This window comes from Gouania willdenowi, chromosome 4 (assembly GCF_900634775.1).
Source record: "Gouania willdenowi chromosome 4, fGouWil2.1, whole genome shotgun sequence".
Classification (NCBI taxonomy): Eukaryota; Metazoa; Chordata; class Actinopteri; order Blenniiformes; family Gobiesocidae; genus Gouania; species Gouania willdenowi.
Window position 1 is genome coordinate 8,561,507 of NC_041047.1, and position 20,794 is coordinate 8,582,300.

A 20,794-nucleotide genomic window follows, 5' to 3' on the forward strand; every position below is an offset into this window, starting at 1 on the left:
AGGGAAAAAAAGCACGTTACCTTAAAGTGCCCTGCCTCTCCTTCAGGGAGAACAAACCCAATGACGAAACTATAATTAATTAAAGAATCTGCCTTATAATACACTGTGCGTGCTGCGCTAGGCTAATTAATGGCAGTCCAGGATAACAAAAGACGTCTGTTCGTCACTGTGGCATAATTGAAAACCAGTTTGTTAAACATGACCAACATCTTTTTTCCATTGCATCACTTGGACACAACAAAAGCAACAAAAACACATTGCTGCTTAGATACTGGATGTGACATGTGTTCACTTTATTTTAGCTTGATGTCTTTGATGCCATTGCGACTATACATTATTGCTCTATACATTATTGCCACCCCCTATTTTTTCATATATATGTTTAGTGACGGGCATACAGAGACGACTTATTGTTGCAATTAGCGGTAATCATTGTTGTAATTATTTTTTAAATTAATCTAAATTTAACCTTTATTTAAACCAGTAACACAATTCCTATTTTCATCTATAACCTGGAAAAAGGCAAAGCCTTCTGAAGTAAAAGGTTCTTAACAATATGTATTATTGATGGCTCTTTCTCATCATTTACATTTATTGAAAAGAAATAATAATAATAATAATAATAATAATAATAATAATAATAATAATAATAATAATAATAATAATAATAATAATGAATTATATAAAATTTGTATTTTAACATCGACCACTCAAGTCTTTACAAGTGACTAAAAGAAATATCAAATGCGGTTTATCGGTATCATATTGTTTAAGCAAATACTCCCTGGCATTAATAAAGCGATTCTGATTTATTGAGATCCACAACATGGGATTTTTTGGTGAAATTTGGTCAACTAGTCCAGTTTTAGGTTAATTCTTTGTGTCTTGTGTTTGGTTAATTTCCTAATTTTACTCTGGTTGGACTTGTTTTGTAGATATTGGTTGAGTGTAGAATTCCCTCTTCCTGTTTTTAGGACTAGACCAGTGGGCCACATTTGGTTGTAAAATTTCCCATTCAAGCCCATTCATATCTGCGGTACAAAGCTGCATTTCTTCAGGATCAGTTGGTCAGATATGGTATGTTCCATGGATATAAAATTATGCATTTGAAGTGCATTCATGCTGGCTACGCGGTCACTGAATATACTGGATCCGCAGGGTGTACAGCTGTGGTGGAATGGGTAGAAAGTTGAAGCCCTCAGCAAATAGTCGCCATAGGATGGATGTTCTCATGGGCTTTCCAAGTATCTTGATAGTTCAGAAAAAAATAGCACAAAAAACAGGAAAAAAAATTACACGCAAAAATAAACAAATTACTGAGGAAAAAGTAAATTGTCTGAAAACCAGGACAAAACAGCCAACAAAACAAACCAAAAAAGGAAATTATTTTTTAATGCAATACGTTTCTGTATAATATCACTGTGCATGAGGCCTGCTTTAAAATAAATATAGGATAAAACTGTATGTTCTCCTGATAAAACTTATATTCATTATATTCTCTCACTCAGAAGTTGACTCTTTGAGTCCTCACCTCATTACATGCTCTTCCATCCACCTCAGTGTCACGTCTGCATGCCTCATCACCATGGGGAGAAGATCTTTTAGTCCCTCTGCTCCCCAGCTCTGGAACTGACTCCCTCCTGACATCCGAAACAGAGATTCACTCACCACTTTCAAATCCCAACTCAAAACCAATTTGTTTAAAATTGCCTTTTCCTTCTGATCAACATTTTTCCGCTGAACTTCCATTATTGTCCACCATATTTTTTCTTTGTATTCTTTGTTGTTTTCTACTGTTTTTAACCTGTTTTCCTGTGACCTTGGGTACCTTGAAAGGCGCCTTTAAATAAAATGTATTATTATTATTATTATTATTATTATTATTATTATTATTATTATTATTTTATTTTATTATTATTTTTTTTCTCCAGCATTCTTAAAGACTGCTGCAGCAACAACAAGTACACCAACTACTGCAAATGCAACAACATCCACGAGCTTTGAGACATCGACTACAACACCTGAACCAGGTAAGCTAACTGAAATCTACACTCATACCAACAGCTACAACCCCAGAATGTACTACTGCTACAATTAATATACACATGAAATATACAACTGCAGATTTGACTACAACACCTGAACAAACTACCACTACTTATGCCACAACTACTATGGGGCCAACTACATCCACAACCAAGGTGCCAACAACTACTTCACCTGAACCAACTACTACTACTGATGAACCAACAACATTGACGACAACTCTTATAACTACGACCACGACCAGTGAGCCAACTACTACCCCTGAATTAACTTCCACTACTGAATTAACATCAACAACAACTGCACAAACTACAACACTCGAACAAACTACATCCACTACCATGGTGCCAACAACTACTTCTCCTGAACCAACTACTACTACTACCAGTGAGCCAACTACTACCCCTGAAATAACAACCACAACACCTGAACAAACTACCACAACTTATACAACAACTACACCTGAACCAACTACTACTACTGCACAAACTACAACACCTGAACTAACTACAACAACTACACCTGAACCAACTACTACTACTAATGAGCCAACAACATTGACTACAACTGTTATGACTACGACCACGACCAGTGAGCCAACTACTACCCCTGAAATAACGACCACAACACCTGGACAAACGACCACAACTTATGCAACAACTACACCTGAACCAACTACTACTACTGCACAAACTACAACACCTGAACTAACTACAACAACTGCACCTGAACCAACTACTACTACTAATGAGCCAACAACATTGACTACAACTGTTATAACTACAACCACGACCAGTGAGCCAACTACTACCCCTGAATTAACTACCACTACTGAATTAACATCAACTACTACTGCACAAACTACAACAGCCGAACAAACTACATCCACTACCATGGTGCCAACAACTACTTCACCTGAACCAACTACTACTACTACCAGTGAGCCAACTACTACCCCTGAAATAACTACCACAACACCTGAACAAACTACCACAACTTATACAACAACTACACCTGAACCAACTACTACTACTGCACAAACTACAACACCTGAACTAACTACAACAACTACACCTGAACCAACTACTACTACTAATGAGCCAACAACATTGACTACAACTGTTATGACTACGACCACGACCAGTGAGCCAACTACTACTCCTGAAATAACGACCACAACACCTGAACAAACGACCACAACTTATGCAACAACTACACCTGAACCAACTACTACTACTGCACAAACTACAACACCTGAACTAACTACAACAACTACACCTGAACCAACTACTACTACTAATGAGCCAACAACATTGACTACAACTGTTATAACTACGACCACGACCAGTGAGCCAACTACTACCCCTGAATTAACTACCACTACTGAATTAACATCAACTACTACTGCACAAACTACAACAGCCGAACAAACTACATCCACTACCATGGTGCCAACAACTACTTCACCTGAACCAACTACTACTACTACCAGTGAGCCAACTACTACCCCTGAAATAACTACCACAACACCTGAACAAACTACCACAACTTATACAACAACTACACCTGAACCAACTACTACTACTGCACAAACTACAACACCTGAAGTAACTACAACAACTACACCTGAACCAACTACTACTACTAATGAGCCAACAACATTGACTACAACTGTTATGACTACGACCACGACCAGTGAGCCAACTACTACCCCTGAAATAACGACCACAACACCTGAACAAACGACCACAACTTATGCAACAACTACACCTGAACCAACTACTACTACTGCACAAACTTCAACACCTGAACAAACTACCACAACTTATACAACAACTACACCTGAACCAACTACTACTACTGCACAAACTACAACACCTGAACTAACTACAACAACTACACCTGAACCAACTACTACTACTAATGAGCCAACAACATTGACTACAACTGTTATAACTACGACCACGACCAGTGAGCCAACTACTACCCCTGAATTAACTACCACTACTGAATTAACATCAACTACTACTGCACAAACTACAACAGCCGAACAAACTACATCCACTACCATGGTGCCAACAACTACTTCACCTGAACCAACTACTACTACTACCAGTGAGCCAACTACTACCCCTGAAATAACTACCACAACACCTGAACAAACTACCACAACTTATACAACAACTACACCTGAACCAACTACTACTACTGCACAAACTACAACACCTGAACTAACTACAACAACTACACCTGAACCAACTACTACTACTAATGAGCCAACAACATTGACTACAACTGTTATGACTACGACCACGACCAGTGAGCCAACTACTACTCCTGAAATAACGACCACAACACCTGAACAAACGACCACAACTTATGCAACAACTACACCTGAACCAACTACTACTACTGCACAAACTACAACACCTGAACTAACTACAACAACTACACCTGAACCAACTACTACTACTAATGAGCCAACAACATTGACTACAACTGTTATAACTACGACCACGACCAGTGAGCCAACTACTACCCCTGAATTAACTACCACTACTGAATTAACATCAACTACTACTGCACAAACTACAACAGCCGAACAAACTACATCCACTACCATGGTGCCAACAACTACTTCACCTGAACCAACTACTACTACTACCAGTGAGCCAACAACTACCCCTGAAATAACTACCACAACACCTGAACAAACTACCACAACTTATACAACAACTACACCTGAACCAACTACTACTACTGCACAAACTACAACACCTGAACTAACTACAACAACTACACCTGAACCAACTACTACTACTAATGAGCCAACAACATTGACTACAACTGTTATGACTACGACCACGACCAGTGAGCCAACTACTACCCCTGAAATAACGACCACAACACCTGAACAAACGACCACAACTTATGCAACAACTACACCTGAACCAACTACTACTACTGCACAAACTACAACACCTGAACTAACTACAACAACTACACCTGAACCAACTACTACTACTAATGAGCCAACAACATTGACTACAACTGTTATAACTACGACCACGACCAGTGAGCCAACTACTACCCCTGAATTAACTACCACTACTGAATTAACATCAACTACTACTGCACAAACTACAACAGCCGAACAAACTACATCCACTACCATGGTGCCAACAACTACTTCACCTGAACCAACTACTGCTACTACCAGTGAGCCAACAACTACCCCTGAAATAACTACCACAACACCTGAACAAACTACCACAACTTATACAACAACTACACCTGAACCAACTACTACTACTGCACAAACTACAACACCTGAACTAACTACAACAACTACACCTGAACCAACTACTACTACTAATGAGCCAACAACATTGACTACAACTGTTATGACTACGACCACGACCAGTGAGCCAACTACTACCCCTGAAATAACGACCACAACACCTGACCAAACGACCACAACTTATGCAACAACTACACCTGAACCAACTACTACTACTGCACAAACTACAACACCTGAACTAACTACAACAACTACACCTGAACCAACTACTACTACTAATGAGCCAACAACATTGACTACAACTGTTATAACTACGACCACGACCAGTGAGCCAACTACTACCCCTGAATTAACTACCACTACTGAATTAACATCAACTACTACTGCACAAACTACAACAGCCGAACAAACTACATCCACTACCATGGTGCCAACAACTACTTCACCTGAACCAACTACTACTACTACCAGTGAGCCAACTACTACCCCTGAAATAACTACCACAACACCTGAACAAACTACCACAACTTATACAACAACTACACCTGAACCAACTACTACTACTGCACAAACTACAACACCTGAACTAACTACAACAACTACACCTGAACCAACTACTACTACTAATGAGCCAACAACATTGACTACAACTGTTATGACTACGACCACGACCAGTGAGCCAACTACTACCCCTGAAATAACAACCACAACACCTGAACAAACGACCACAACTTATGCAACAACTACACCTGAACCAACTACTACTACTGCACAAACTACAACACCTGAACTAACTACAACAACTACACCTGAACCAACTACTACTACTAATGAGCCAACAACATTGACTACAACTGTTATAACTACGACCACGACCAGTGAGCCAACTACTACCCCTGAATTAACTACCACTACTGAATTAACATCAACTACTACTGCACAAACTACAACAGCCGAACAAACTACATCCACTACCATGGTGCCAACAACTACATCACCTGAACCAACTACTACTACTACCAGTGAGCCAACTACTACCCCTGAAATAACTACCACAACACCTGAACAAACTACCACAACTTATACAACAACTACACCTGAACCAACTACTACTACTGCACAAACTACAACACCTGAACTAACTACAACAACTACACCTGAACCAACTACTACTACTAATGAGCCAACAACATTGACTACAACTGTTATGACTACGACCACGACCAGTGAGCCAACTACTACCCCTGAAATAACGACCACAACACCTGAACAAACGACCACAACTTATGCAACAACTACACCTGAACCAACTACTACTACTGCACAAACTTCAACACCTGAACAAACTACCACAACTTATACAACAACTACACCTGAACCAACTACTACTACTGCACAAACTACAACACCTGAACTAACTACAACAACTACACCTGAACCAACTACTACTACTAATGAGCCAACAACATTGACTACAACTGTTATGACTACGACCACGACCAGTGAGCCAACTACTACCCCTGAAATAACGACCACAACACCTGAACAAACGACCACAACTTATGCAACAACTACACCTGAACCAACTACTACTACTGCACAAACTTCAACACCTGAACAAACTACCACAACTTATACAACAACTACACCTGAACCAACTACTACTACTGCACAAACTACAACACCTGAACTAACTACAACAACTACACCTGAACCAACTACTACTACTAATGAGCCAACAACAATGACTACAACTGTTATGACTACGACCACGACCAGTGAGCCAACTACTACCCCTGAAATAACGACCACAACACCTGAACAAACGACCACAACTTATGCAACAACTACACCTGAACCAACTACTACTACTGCACAAACTACAACACCTGAACTAACTACAACAACTACACCTGAACCAACTACTACTACTAATGAGCCAACAACATTGACTACAACTGTTATAACTACGACTACGACCAGTGAGCCAACTACTACCCCTGTATTAACTACCACTACTGAATTAACATCAACTACTACTGCACAAACTACAACAGCCGAACAAACTACATCCACTACGATGGTGCCAACAACTACTTCACCTGAACCAACTACTACTACCACCAGTGAGCCAACTACTACCACTGAAATAACTACCACAACACCTGAACAAACTACCACAACTTATACAACAACTACACCTGAACCAACTACTACTACTGCACAAACTACAACACCTGAACTAACTACAACAACTACACCTGAACCAACTACTACTACTAATGAGCCAACAACATTGACTACAACTGTTATGACTACGACCACGACCAGTGAGCCAACTACTACCCCTGAAATAACAACCACAACACCTGAACAAACGACCACAACTTATGCAACAACTACACCTGAACCAACTACTACTACTGAACAAACTACAACACCTGAACTAACTACAACAACTACACCTGAACCAACTACTACTACTAATGAGCCAACAACATTGACTACAACTGTTATAACTACGACCACGACCAGTGAGCCAACTACTACCCCTGAATTAACTACCACTACTGAATTAACATCAACTACTACTGCACAAACTACAACAGCCGAACAAACTACATCCACTACCATGGTGCCAACAACTACTTCACCTGAACCAACTACTACTACTACCAGTGAGCCAACTACTACCCCTGAAATAACTACCACAACACCTGAACAAACTACCACAACTTATACAACAACTACACCTGAACCAACTACTACTACTGCACAAACTACAACACCTGAACTAACTACAACAACTACACCTGAACCAACTACTACTACTAATGAGCCAACAACATTGACTACAACTGTTATGACTACGACCACGACCAGTGAGCCAACTACTACCCCTGAAATAACGACCACAACACCTGAACAAACGACCACAACTTATGCAACAACTACACCTGAACCAACTACTACTACTGCACAAACTTCAACACCTGAACAAACTACCACAACTTATACAACAACTACACCTGAACCAACTACTACTACTGCACAAACTACAACACCTGAACTAACTACAACAACTACACCTGAACCAACTACTACTACTAATGAGCCAACAACAATGACTACAACTGTTATGACTACGACCACGACCAGTGAGCCAACTACTACCCCTGAAATAACGACCACAACACCTGAACAAACGACCACAACTTATGCAACAACTACACCTGAACCAACTACTACTACTGCACAAACTACAACACCTGAACTAACTACAACAACTACACCTGAACCAACTACTACTACTAATGAGCCAACAACATTGACTACAACTGTTATAACTACGACTACGACCAGTGAGCCAACTACTACCCCTGTATTAACTACCACTACTGAATTAACATCAACTACTACTGCACAAACTACAACAGCCGAACAAACTACATCCACTACGATGGTGCCAACAACTACTTCACCTGAACCAACTACTACTACCACCAGTGAGCCAACTACTACCACTGAAATAACTACCACAACACCTGAACAAACTACCACAACTTATACAACAACTACACCTGAACCAACTACTACTACTAATGAGCCAACAACATTGACTACAACTGTTATAACTACGACCACGACCAGTGAGCCAACTACTACTACTGAATTAACATCAACTACAACTGCACAAACTACAACAGCTGAACAAACTACATCTACTACCATGGTGCCAACAACTACTTCACCTGAACCAACTACTACTACAACCAGTGAGCCAACTACTACCCCTAAAATAACTACAACAACACCTGAACAAACTACCACTACTTATACAACAACTACACCTGAACCAACTACTACTACTAATGAGCCAACAACAACTACTACCCCTGAAATAACTACCACAACACCTGAACAAACTACCACAACTTATACAACAACTACACCTGAACCAACTACTACTACTAATGAGCCAACAACATTGACTACAACTGTTATAACTACGACCACGACCAGTGAGCCAACTACTACTACTGAATTAACATCAACTACAACTGCACAAACTACAACAGCCGAACAAACTACATCTACTACCATGGTGCCAACAACTACTTCACCTGAACCAACTACTACTACTACCAGTGAGCCAACTACTACCCCTGAAATAACTACCACAACATCTGAACAAACTACCACTACTTATACAACAACTACACCTGAACCAACTACTACTACTAATGAACCAACAACATTGACTACAACTGTTATAACAACGACCACGACCAGTGAGCCAACTACTACTACTGAATTAACATCAACTACAACTGCACAAACTACAACAGCCGAACAAACTACATCTACTACCATGGTGCCAACAACTACTTCACCTGAACCAACTACTACTACTACCAGTGAGCCAACTACGACCCCTGAAATAACTACCACAACACCTGAACAAACTACCACTACTTATACAACAACTACACCTGAACCAACTACTACTACTAATGAGCCAACAACATTGACTACAACTGTTATAACTACGACCACGACCAGTGAGCCAACTACTACTACTGAATTAACATCAACTGCACAAACTACAACAGCCGAACAAACTACATCTACTACCATGGTGCCAACAACTACTTCACCTGAACCAACTACTACTACTACCAGTGAGCCAACTACTACCCCTGAAATAACTACCACCACACCTGAACAAACTACCACTACTTATACAACAACTACACCTGAATCAACTACTACTACTAATGAGCCAACAACATTGACTACAACTGTTATAAGTACGACCACGACCAGTGAGCCAACTACTACCCCTGGATTACCTACCACTACTGAATTAACATCAACTACTACTGCACAAACTACAACAGCCGTACAAACTACATCCACTACCATGGTGCCAACAACTACTTCACCTGAACCAACTACTACTACTACTACCAGTGAGCCAACTACTACCCCTGAAATAACTACCACAACACCTGAACAAACTACCACTACTTATACAACAACTACACCTGAACCAACTACTACTACTAATGAGCCAACAACTACTACCCCTGAAATAACTACCACAACACCTGAACAAACTACCACAACTTATACAACAACTACACCTGAACAAACTACCACAACTTATACAACAACTACACCTGAACCAACTACTACTACTAATGAGCCAACAACATTGACTACAACTGTTATAACTATGACCACGACCAGTGAGCCAACTACTACTACTGAATTAACATCAACTACAACTGCACAAACTACAACAGCCGAACAAACTACATCTACTACCATGGTGCCAACAACTACTTCACCTGAACCAACTACTACTACAACCAGTGAGCCAACTACTACCCCTGAAATAACTACCACAACACCTGAACAAACTACCACTACTTATACAACAACTACACCTGAACCAACTACTACTACTAATGAGCCAACAACTACTACCCCTGAAATAACTACCACAACACCTGAACAAACTACCACAACTTATACAACAACTACACCTGAACAAACTACCACAACTTATACAACAACTACACCTGAACCAACTACTACTACTAATGAGCCAACAACATTGACTACAACTGTTATAACTACGACCACGACCAGTGAGCCAACTACTACTACTGAATTAACATCAACTACAACTGCACAAACTACAACAGCCGAACAAACTACATCTACTACCATGGTGCCAACAACTACTTCACCTGAACCAACTACTACTACAACCAGTGAGCCAACTACTACCCCTGAAATAACTACCACAACACCTGAACAAACTACCACTACTTATACAACAACTACACCTGAACCAACTACTACTACTAATGAACCAACAACATTGACTACAACTGTTATAACAACGACCACGACCAGTGAGCCAACTACTACTACTGAATTAACATCAACTACAACTGCACAAACTACAACAGCCGAACAAACTACATCTACTACCATGGTGCCAACAACTACTTCACCTGAACCAACTACTACTACTACCAGTGAGCCAACTACGACCCCTGAAATAACTACCACAACACCTGAACAAACTACCACTACTTATACAACAACTACACCTGAACCAACTACTACTACTAATGAGCCAACAACATTGACTACAACTGTTATAACTACGACCACGACCAGTGAGCCAACTACTACTACTGAATTAACATCAACTGCACAAACTACAACAGCCGAACAAACTACATCTACTACCATGGTGCCAACAACTACTTCACCTGAACCAACTACTACTACTACCAGTGAGCCAACTACTACCCCTGAAATAACTACCACCACACCTGAACAAACTACCACTACTTATACAACAACTACACCTGAATCAACTACTACTACTAATGAGCCAACAACATTGACTACAACTGTTATAAGTACGACCACGACCAGTGAGCCAACTACTACCCCTGGATTACCTACCACTACTGAATTAACATCAACTACTACTGCACAAACTACAACAGCCGTACAAACTACATCCACTACCATGGTGCCAACAACTACTTCACCTGAACCAACTACTACTACTACCAGTGAGCCAACTACTACCCCTGAAATAACTACCACAACACCTGAACAAACTACCACTACTTATACAACAACTACACCTGAACCAACTACTACTACTAATGAGCCAACAACTACTACCCCTGAAATAACTACCACAACACCTGAACAAACTACCACAACTTATACAACAACTACACCTGAACAAACTACCACAACTTATACAACAACTACACCTGAACCAACTACTACTACTAATGAGCCAACAACATTGACTACAACTGTTATAACTACGACCACGACCAGTGAGCCAACTACTACTACTGAATTAACATCAACTACAACTGCACAAACTACAACAGCCGAACAAACTACATCTACTACCATGGTGCCAACAACTACTTCACCTGAACCAACTACTACTACAACCAGTGAGCCAACTACTACCCCTGAAATAACTACCACAACACCTGAACAAACTACCACTACTTATACAACAACTACACTTGAACCAACTACTACTACTAATGAGCCAACAACATTGACTACAACTGTTATAACTACGACCACGACCAGTGAGCCAACTACTACTACTGAATTAACATCAACTACAACTGCACAAACTACAACAGCCGAACAAACTACATCTACTACCATGGTGCCAACAACTACTTCACCTGAACCAACTACTACTACTACCAGTGAGCCAACTACTACCCCAGAAATAACTACCACAACACCTGAACAAACTACCACTACTTATACAACAACTACACCTGAAGCAACTACTTCTGGTAATGGGACAACAACTACTACCCCTGAAATAACTACCACAACACCTGAACAAACTACCACAACTTATACAACAATTACACCTGAACAAACTACCACAACTTATACAACAACTACACCTGAACCAACTACTACTACTAATGAGCCAACAACATTGACTACAACTGTTATAACTACGACCACTACCAGTGAGCCAACTACTACTACTGAATTAACATCAACTACTACTGCACAAACTACAACAGCCGTACAAACTACATCCACTACCATGGTGCCAACAACTACTTCACCTGAACCAACTACTACCAGTGAGCCAACTACTACCCCTGAAATAACTACCACAACACCTGAACAAACTACCACTACTTATACAACAACTACACCTGAACCAACTACTACTACTAATGAGCCAACAACAACTACTACCCCTGAAATAACTACCACAACACCTGAACAAACTACCACTACTTATACAACAACTACACCTGAACCAACTACTTCTGGTAATGGGACAACAACTACTACCCCTGAAATAACTACCACAACACCTGAACAAACTACCACAACTTATACAACAATTACACCTGAACAAACTACCACAACTTATACAACAACTACACCTGAACCAACTACTACTACTAATGAGCCAACAACATTGACTACAACTGTTATAACTACGACCACGACCAGTGAGCCAACTACTACTACTGAATTAACATCAACTGCACAAACTACAACAGCCGAACAAACTACATCTACTACCATGGTGCCAACAACTACTTCACCTGAACCAACTACTACTACTACCAGTGAGCCAACTACTACCCCTGAAATAACTACCACAACACCTGAACAAACTACCACTACTTATACAACAACTACACCTGAACCTATTACTACTACTAATGAGCCAACAACATTGACTACCACTGTTATTACTACGACCACTACCAGTGAGCCAACAACTACCCCTGAAATAACCACCACTACTGAATTATCAACAACTACTACTGCACAAACTACAACAGCTGAACAAACAACATCCTCTACCATGGTGTCAACAACGACTACACCTGAAACATCTACTTCTACTAATGTGCCAACAACATTGACGACAACTGTTATAACTACGATCACTACCAGTGAGCCAACTACGACGCCTGAAATAATGACCACTACTGAAATAACATCAACCACTACTGAACAAACTACAACACCTGAACAAACTACAACTACTTATACAACAACTACACCTGAACCAACTACTATTTCTATCAAGCCGACAACATTGACTACAACTATGACAACTACCGGTGAGCTAACATCACCTACACCTGAACAAACTACATCTAGTTTTACAGTTCCTACCTCAGAGTCAACTGTAGCCAATGATGATGAGCTAAGACTCAATGTACCTTCACCAGTTACTACTACTACTAATGAGCCAACAACATTGAGTACAACTGTTATAACTACGACCACGACCAGTGAGCCAACTACTACCCCTGAATTAACTACCACTACTGAATTAACATCCACTATTACTGCACAAACTACAACAGCCGAGCAAACTACATCCACTACCATGGTGCCAACATCTACTTCACCTGAACCAACTACTACTACTACCAGTGAGCCAACTACTACCCCTGAAACAACCACCACAACACCTGAACAAACTACCACTACTTATACAACAACTACACCTGAACCAACTACTACTACTAATGAGCCAACAACTACGACCCCTGAAATAACTACCACAACACCTGAACAAACTACCACAACTTATACAACAACTACACCTGAACCAACTACTAATACTAATGAGCCAACAACATTGACTACAACTGTTATAACTACGACCACAACCAGTGAGCCATCTACTACCCCTGAACTAACTACCACTACTGAATTAACATCAACTACTACTGCACAAACTACAACAGCCGAGCAAACTTCATCCACTACCATGGTGCCATCAACTACTTCACCTGAACCAACTACTACTACTACCATTGAGCCAACTACTACCCCTGAAATAACCACCACAACACCTGAACAAACTACCACTACTTATACAACAACTACACCTGAACCAACTACTACTACTAATAAGCCAACAACTACTACCCCTGAATTAACTACCACAACACCTGAACAAACTACCACAACATATACAACAACTACACCTGAACCAACTACTACTTCTATCAAGCCGACAACATTGACTACAACTACGACAACTACCGGTGAGCTAACAACACCTACACCTGAACAAACTACATCTAGTTTTACAGTTCCTACCTCAGAGTCAACTGTAGCCAATGATGATGAGCTAAGACTCAATGTACCTCCACCAGTTACTACTACTACTACTACTCAAGGAATTGAAGAACCAACTACAGCAAAAGTAGCAGTTACACCTCATACAAGAACAACCACTTCTATCAGCAAAACTGAAGAAACACAAAATATTTGTCACGAATTGTCCCAATTGTTGAACCATTTTGAAACAGCGATGTGCGAGGTAAAAAAACTGATTTTTGAAGAAGTAGAAAAACTTCTGATTCTACAAATTCATGAACAGCTGCTACATCAGCAACAGCAATTACTATTCCTACAACAGCAACTGCCAATTTACCACCAACATCAACCACTAATGCACTGTCAACAACACGTGATGCTTAATCACCAACAACTACTGCTTTCTCAGCTTTATCCTTTACATCCACAGTTAGACAATATTGCGCTCTGCGGTTACCAATCTAATCAGTCACCATACTTTCAAGAACAACTGCAGTTTTGGCACCATAAACAATATCTAACGCTCCATCAGATTCAGCAACATTTGGACATTTATCAGTCTCATCTGTTGCAGTACCACCCCCAACACAGTTTGCAAAGCTGCCATGACCATCTCATGAATCGTTATTACCAACAACAGCTTGATTACCACCCATACTTTCAGACTTCTCAAGTGCAAATACCATCACTTGGAGATGTCAGTCTGACAAAAATTATTGCATTACCTGAAAATGATTCAACTGCAGCAATATCACATGAAGAATTGTGTCAAGAATTATCCCAAATGCTCAATGAACTACAAATACATTCATGTCACATTGAAGAAGTTCTCTCTGAAGATCCAGAACTGCTGCTCTTGCTTCAAATGCACCAACAACTCCTTAAACATCAACAGCATCTGTTACTCGAACAACAAAACCTGCCATGTAACCACTCAAACCAACCATTGTTGCACTGCCAGCATCATGTACTTTTAAATCACCACCAACTACTGCTCTCCAAGTTAAATTCCATGAATTCTCAGTCCAACATGATGCAGCTCTGCAGTTATCAGTCAAATCTGTCCCCGTACCAAGAACAGCAACTATTGTTTTGGCACGATCAACAAAATATGATGCTTTACAAGGTCCAGGAACATTTGGATCTTTATCAACAACAACTGCTACAGTATCACCCCTTGCAACATTTGCTTGGCTGTCAAAATAATCTCTTGAATCCGTACTACAACCAAAAGCAAAATTACATTCCATACTTTGAACCTGGACACCTACAAATACCAACACTTGAAGATGTGGATGTGACAGAAACTTTTGCAGACTTTTTTGATGCACTACCTGAAAATGTTTCAGTTGCCGCAACATCACATAAAGAACTATGTCAAGAATTATCTCAAATGCTCAACGAACTACAAATACATTCATCTCACATTGAAGAAGTTCTCTCTGAAGATCCAGAACTGCTGCTCTTGCTTCAAATGCACCAACAACTCCTTATACATCAACAGCATCTGTTACTCGAACAACAAAACCTACCATGTAATGACTCAAACCAACCATTGTTGCACTGCCAACATCATGTACTTCTAAATCACCACCAACTACTGCTCTACAAGTTAAAGTCTACGAATCCTCAGTCTAACATGATGCAGCTCTGCAGTTATCAGTCAAATCTGTCCCCGTACCAAGAACAACAACTATTGTTTTGGCACGATCAACAAAATATGATGTTTTATAAGGTCCAGGAACATTTGGATCTTTATCAACAACAACTGCTGCAATATCACCCCATGCAACATTTGCTTGGCTGTCAAAATAATCTCTTGAATCCGTACTACAACCAAAAGCAAAATTACATTCCATACTTTGAACCAGGACACCTACAAATACCAACACTTGAAGATGTGGATGTGACAGAAAATCTTGCAGACTGTTTTGATGCACTACCTGAAAATGTTTCAGTTGCTGCAACATTACATAAAGAATTGTGTCAAGAATTATTTCAAATGCTCAATGAACTACAAATACATGCATCTCACATTGAAGAAGTTCTCTCTGAAGATCCAGGACTGCTGCTCTTGCTTCAAATGCACCAACAACTCCTTATACATCAACAGCATCTGTTACTCGACCAACAAAACCTACCATGTAACGACTCAAACCAAGCACTACTGCACTGTCAACATTATGTACTGCTAAATCACCACCAACTTCTACTTGACCAGCTACATCCATCGCCATACCAACAAGGCATACAGCTTTGCCTTTCCCAACCCAATCTTTCATTAGACCGTCAACAGAAACTGGAGCTTTGGCATGACCAACAGTTTGAATTGCTCCACCAAGTCCAACAACATTTAAATTACACCCAGCATCATTTGCAACAGTACCCCGATATGCCAATAGACAACTGCCAGCGTCACCTCCTATCCCTTAACTCATAGTAATAATACTTCTACAATGGCTTTAAAGACAAAGTTGTTGCAGCTTCAACAAGAGCATGTATTGTGCTGTAGCAATAATAACTACTTATGTACTGACTACTTTTGCTGTTTCACTGACAAGACCAACTTTTTTTGTGCCAACTTGAGCAGTGCCATGACTAACATCCGTTTCTCCACCATCATCCTCTGAATGTAGTAAAATACTGTAGGCTACTCCTCCCAGCCTCAAATGAGCACCTTCACTACCATTTACACTACGTTCTTCATCCGGCATCATGACACCACCAAGGATAACTGTTGCTAAAGTGCAATGTGGTTAAACTACAGCTTTTCGGGTGAAAGTTAAAAGCTTACAAACATATATGATTAGATTTTATGTAAATACATGAGATTAGTAATAAATAAATTTCAAAGTATATTTTTGTGGAAGGACCTAAGCAGTCAAAAACACTCCTGTGTTTTAAATCCTGTTGATTAACATGATGATTTACTCCAGCTTTTATTCACTTATTTACTTGTTTGAAGTTGTCTCGTGCAAAATACAATGATGATCTAATTGCACAAAACTACAATTTAATGATGATTGTCTTACTTTATGAAAATAACTGACTTTTCTCATGAAGTGCTTGCTTGGTGATATCATATGTTGATATTAATATACTACATATTATATGGATCTGTATCTATTATTTTACCAATGAATTATATCTAATGTTCTGGGATGAAAATTATATTAAAAAAAAAATCCTGAAAATCATACTTTCTGGTCAATCATGCTTTTCAATGTCCACCATTATCAATGTTTTTACTGGCAGTGGACCTCCTCATCTTCTACCTGCATTGTAGTAAGGGGCTCCTGAATATAACACAGGAGAACGTCAGTTATAACTTATATGGAGAAAGATTTGTTGGTATCATAACCACCATCCAGTTTTCTGGCGCTGCTACTGCTTCATCTCCTGGCAAAGAGTAAACAAAACAAAACGGGCAGAAATAATGAAAAACTAAATGTATGTGTGGCACTAGGTGGTAAAATGGACATTAAAACTGTTTCCCCGCCCCATTAATTTTATTTAGTAAGTGTGTTTAACAAGGTATCAGACAATATTCACTTTTACCAGCAGAGGGCACTTGTTGTTATGCATCAGTAGCAGACACAAGAAGAAGTCAGTCAGTAATGTGATGAGCAGAGGTGAGTGAGCCATACCAAGGAGCTCCTGTTAATGACTGCTTTGTTTGGCAGGTAAGCTGGTTGAAAATAATACACAGATGACTGTATATAACTGTACTACTGTTTCTTAATTACCTTAGTGAAAATTATTTTGTAAACTAATGGAAAGTTCTCATACCAATTTAACTACATTCACGATTTGTTATGCATTATTTACCAGTTTAAACTAATTGTTCCAATATTGACAATTTGTTTGAAGCCTTTTGGCCACTTTTAACCAATATTATTTCTGATTTGTGTATAAGTCAATGGTTCTGAAACTGGGGTCCTGGGACCTGTGAACCGTAGGTTGGTGGTCCATAAATTATTATTGTTCATGTATCATTACAAAAGTGTATAACTACATTTGGGGACAATAAAACAAACACACATTACATGTACAGTATGTTATTACTGCACATGATACACTGCTGTATCACTTCAGTTTAAAAAAGAAATCGTATAAATGTGTAAATGTTTTGTGTATTGGTAATACATTTAACACCTTTTATACAATACAAGTACAGATACTATTTAAGTTTTTTTCTGCAACAAAAACCCTAAATATTTCAGTTTAAATGGTCAAAGAATAAATCCTTTCTATTTATTGAAAATCATGAGGGGTCCTTGAGAATTTTCCCCTGGATTGACAAAGTTGAGGACTCCTGGTATATGGGATACAAAGGATAACGAGTACAGAGCAGGGGTGAGTGATTTTGTATAGCGGTTCGAGAGAAATGACCTGATCCTGAATGTGGCTAGGATCGAGGAGATAGTGATAGACTTCAGGAAGAAGAGGACATTTCCACAACCACTGATTGTCCTGGGGGAGGATGTAGAAATAAAAAAAAAAACCTTATTGTCTCTGTCTATCTGAAGAACATGGGCGAGTCTCTATCACTCCTGTGGGAACTTTTAAATACAGGTGAATAAATATGTTTCTACAGTTCAGCTCTAGCTGGTAGTACGAAGCAGAGCTGGGAACAAGTCACTGCTTCTAAAGTCCCAAGTTAAGTCTCCAGTCAAGGCCATTCAAGTCTAAGTCAAGTCAAAAGTCTTTAACTTTAATCTAACTTATTTACTTAAACAGAGTACATATTTGTCAAATAATAGTGATGTAATCTGACAAAATGCTTTTTATAAACAAACCAATCCAGCATCGTTTTTAAATGTTCAAAGTTCTCTGTTAACCCAACAAACGATAATCATACTGGGAAGTAGAGTACCATCCTGCAGGGGTTTGTGTAGACTTATTGATCATTATTAATGATTTCTTTTTCTAAAATATTATGACTTGGAAGGGTGGGAAGTCAAGTCTTCCCAAGTCAATAGGCTTAAGTCCCAGTTAAGTCACGAGTCATTTGTTTTCAAGTCAAAGTCGAGTTGGAAGTCCATCGTGATTTTGTCAAGTCGAGTCTAAAGTCGTCAAATTTGTGACTCAAGTCCACACCTCTGGTACTAACTTAGTACTAATTATTAGAAAAGAACATAACCAGGAGGTTTTATCACAATAACAAATGCTATGAAACACTAAGCTCTAGTCAGGGGAGGCAGATTAGGCAGATCCTCACTTTTCATTATGTAAAAATAAACTGTTGACATAATTGCACTAATCTATTGATCCTCCACATAAACTCAACAATAACAATGCTTTCTTAGTGAATTTATGTAACTCGTTGGTTAATAATAAATGGGTTAGTTTTCTCATATCTAATGTTGCTGATTGTTGTTCTTCGAGTAATATCAGTTTATCGAGCCTTTTCTACCATTCCACATGACAAAATAAGTAAAAGCATGTATGATTTATGCTGATATCCACCTCTGCATATTGGAAGTTGTGTTGTGACACTTCTAGTGTGTAACTTGTTAAGTCTATCTGATCAGTCATAAAACAGCAGTGAAAAGGCAGAGTGTACTTGAGCCTCTTGAAAAGGAGGGTGCTCATGGTTCACCAAAAGTCAAAGTTTTTTGAAAGTCAAACCAATCCATTTGTTGAATCAGGAATAAATCAAAACAGAAGCACAGAATTTACCAGTAGATGGCAGCAAAACTCTTTTGATGCAGATAGTCTGCCCTATCCTGAAAGAGTTTATAAAATCCTTCCTGTTCATTCAGATTC

The 20,794-nt window shown here is 39.4% G+C and overlaps 2 protein-coding genes across 2 annotated transcripts; both read left to right on the top strand.

Moving 5' to 3' along the window:
* Window positions 1–2,469: 2,469 nt before the first annotated feature.
* Window positions 2,470–7,453, top strand: LOC114461661 (mucin-2-like). Its single transcript, XM_028443907.1, has 2 exons — window positions 2,470–7,054; window positions 7,405–7,453. The coding sequence occupies exons 1-2, from the start codon at window positions 2,619–2,621 to the stop codon at window positions 7,451–7,453; spliced, it is 4,485 nt and encodes a 1,494-aa protein (XP_028299708.1). The 5' UTR covers window positions 2,470–2,618.
* A 2,889-nt stretch (window positions 7,454–10,342) lies between these two features.
* Window positions 10,343–15,112, top strand: LOC114461662 (mucin-2-like). Its single transcript, XM_028443909.1, has 3 exons — window positions 10,343–10,428; window positions 11,671–14,836; window positions 15,082–15,112. The coding sequence occupies exons 2-3, from the start codon at window positions 11,907–11,909 to the stop codon at window positions 15,110–15,112; spliced, it is 2,961 nt and encodes a 986-aa protein (XP_028299710.1). The 5' UTR covers window positions 10,343–10,428; window positions 11,671–11,906.
* The last annotated feature ends 5,682 nt before the right edge of the window (window positions 15,113–20,794 follow it).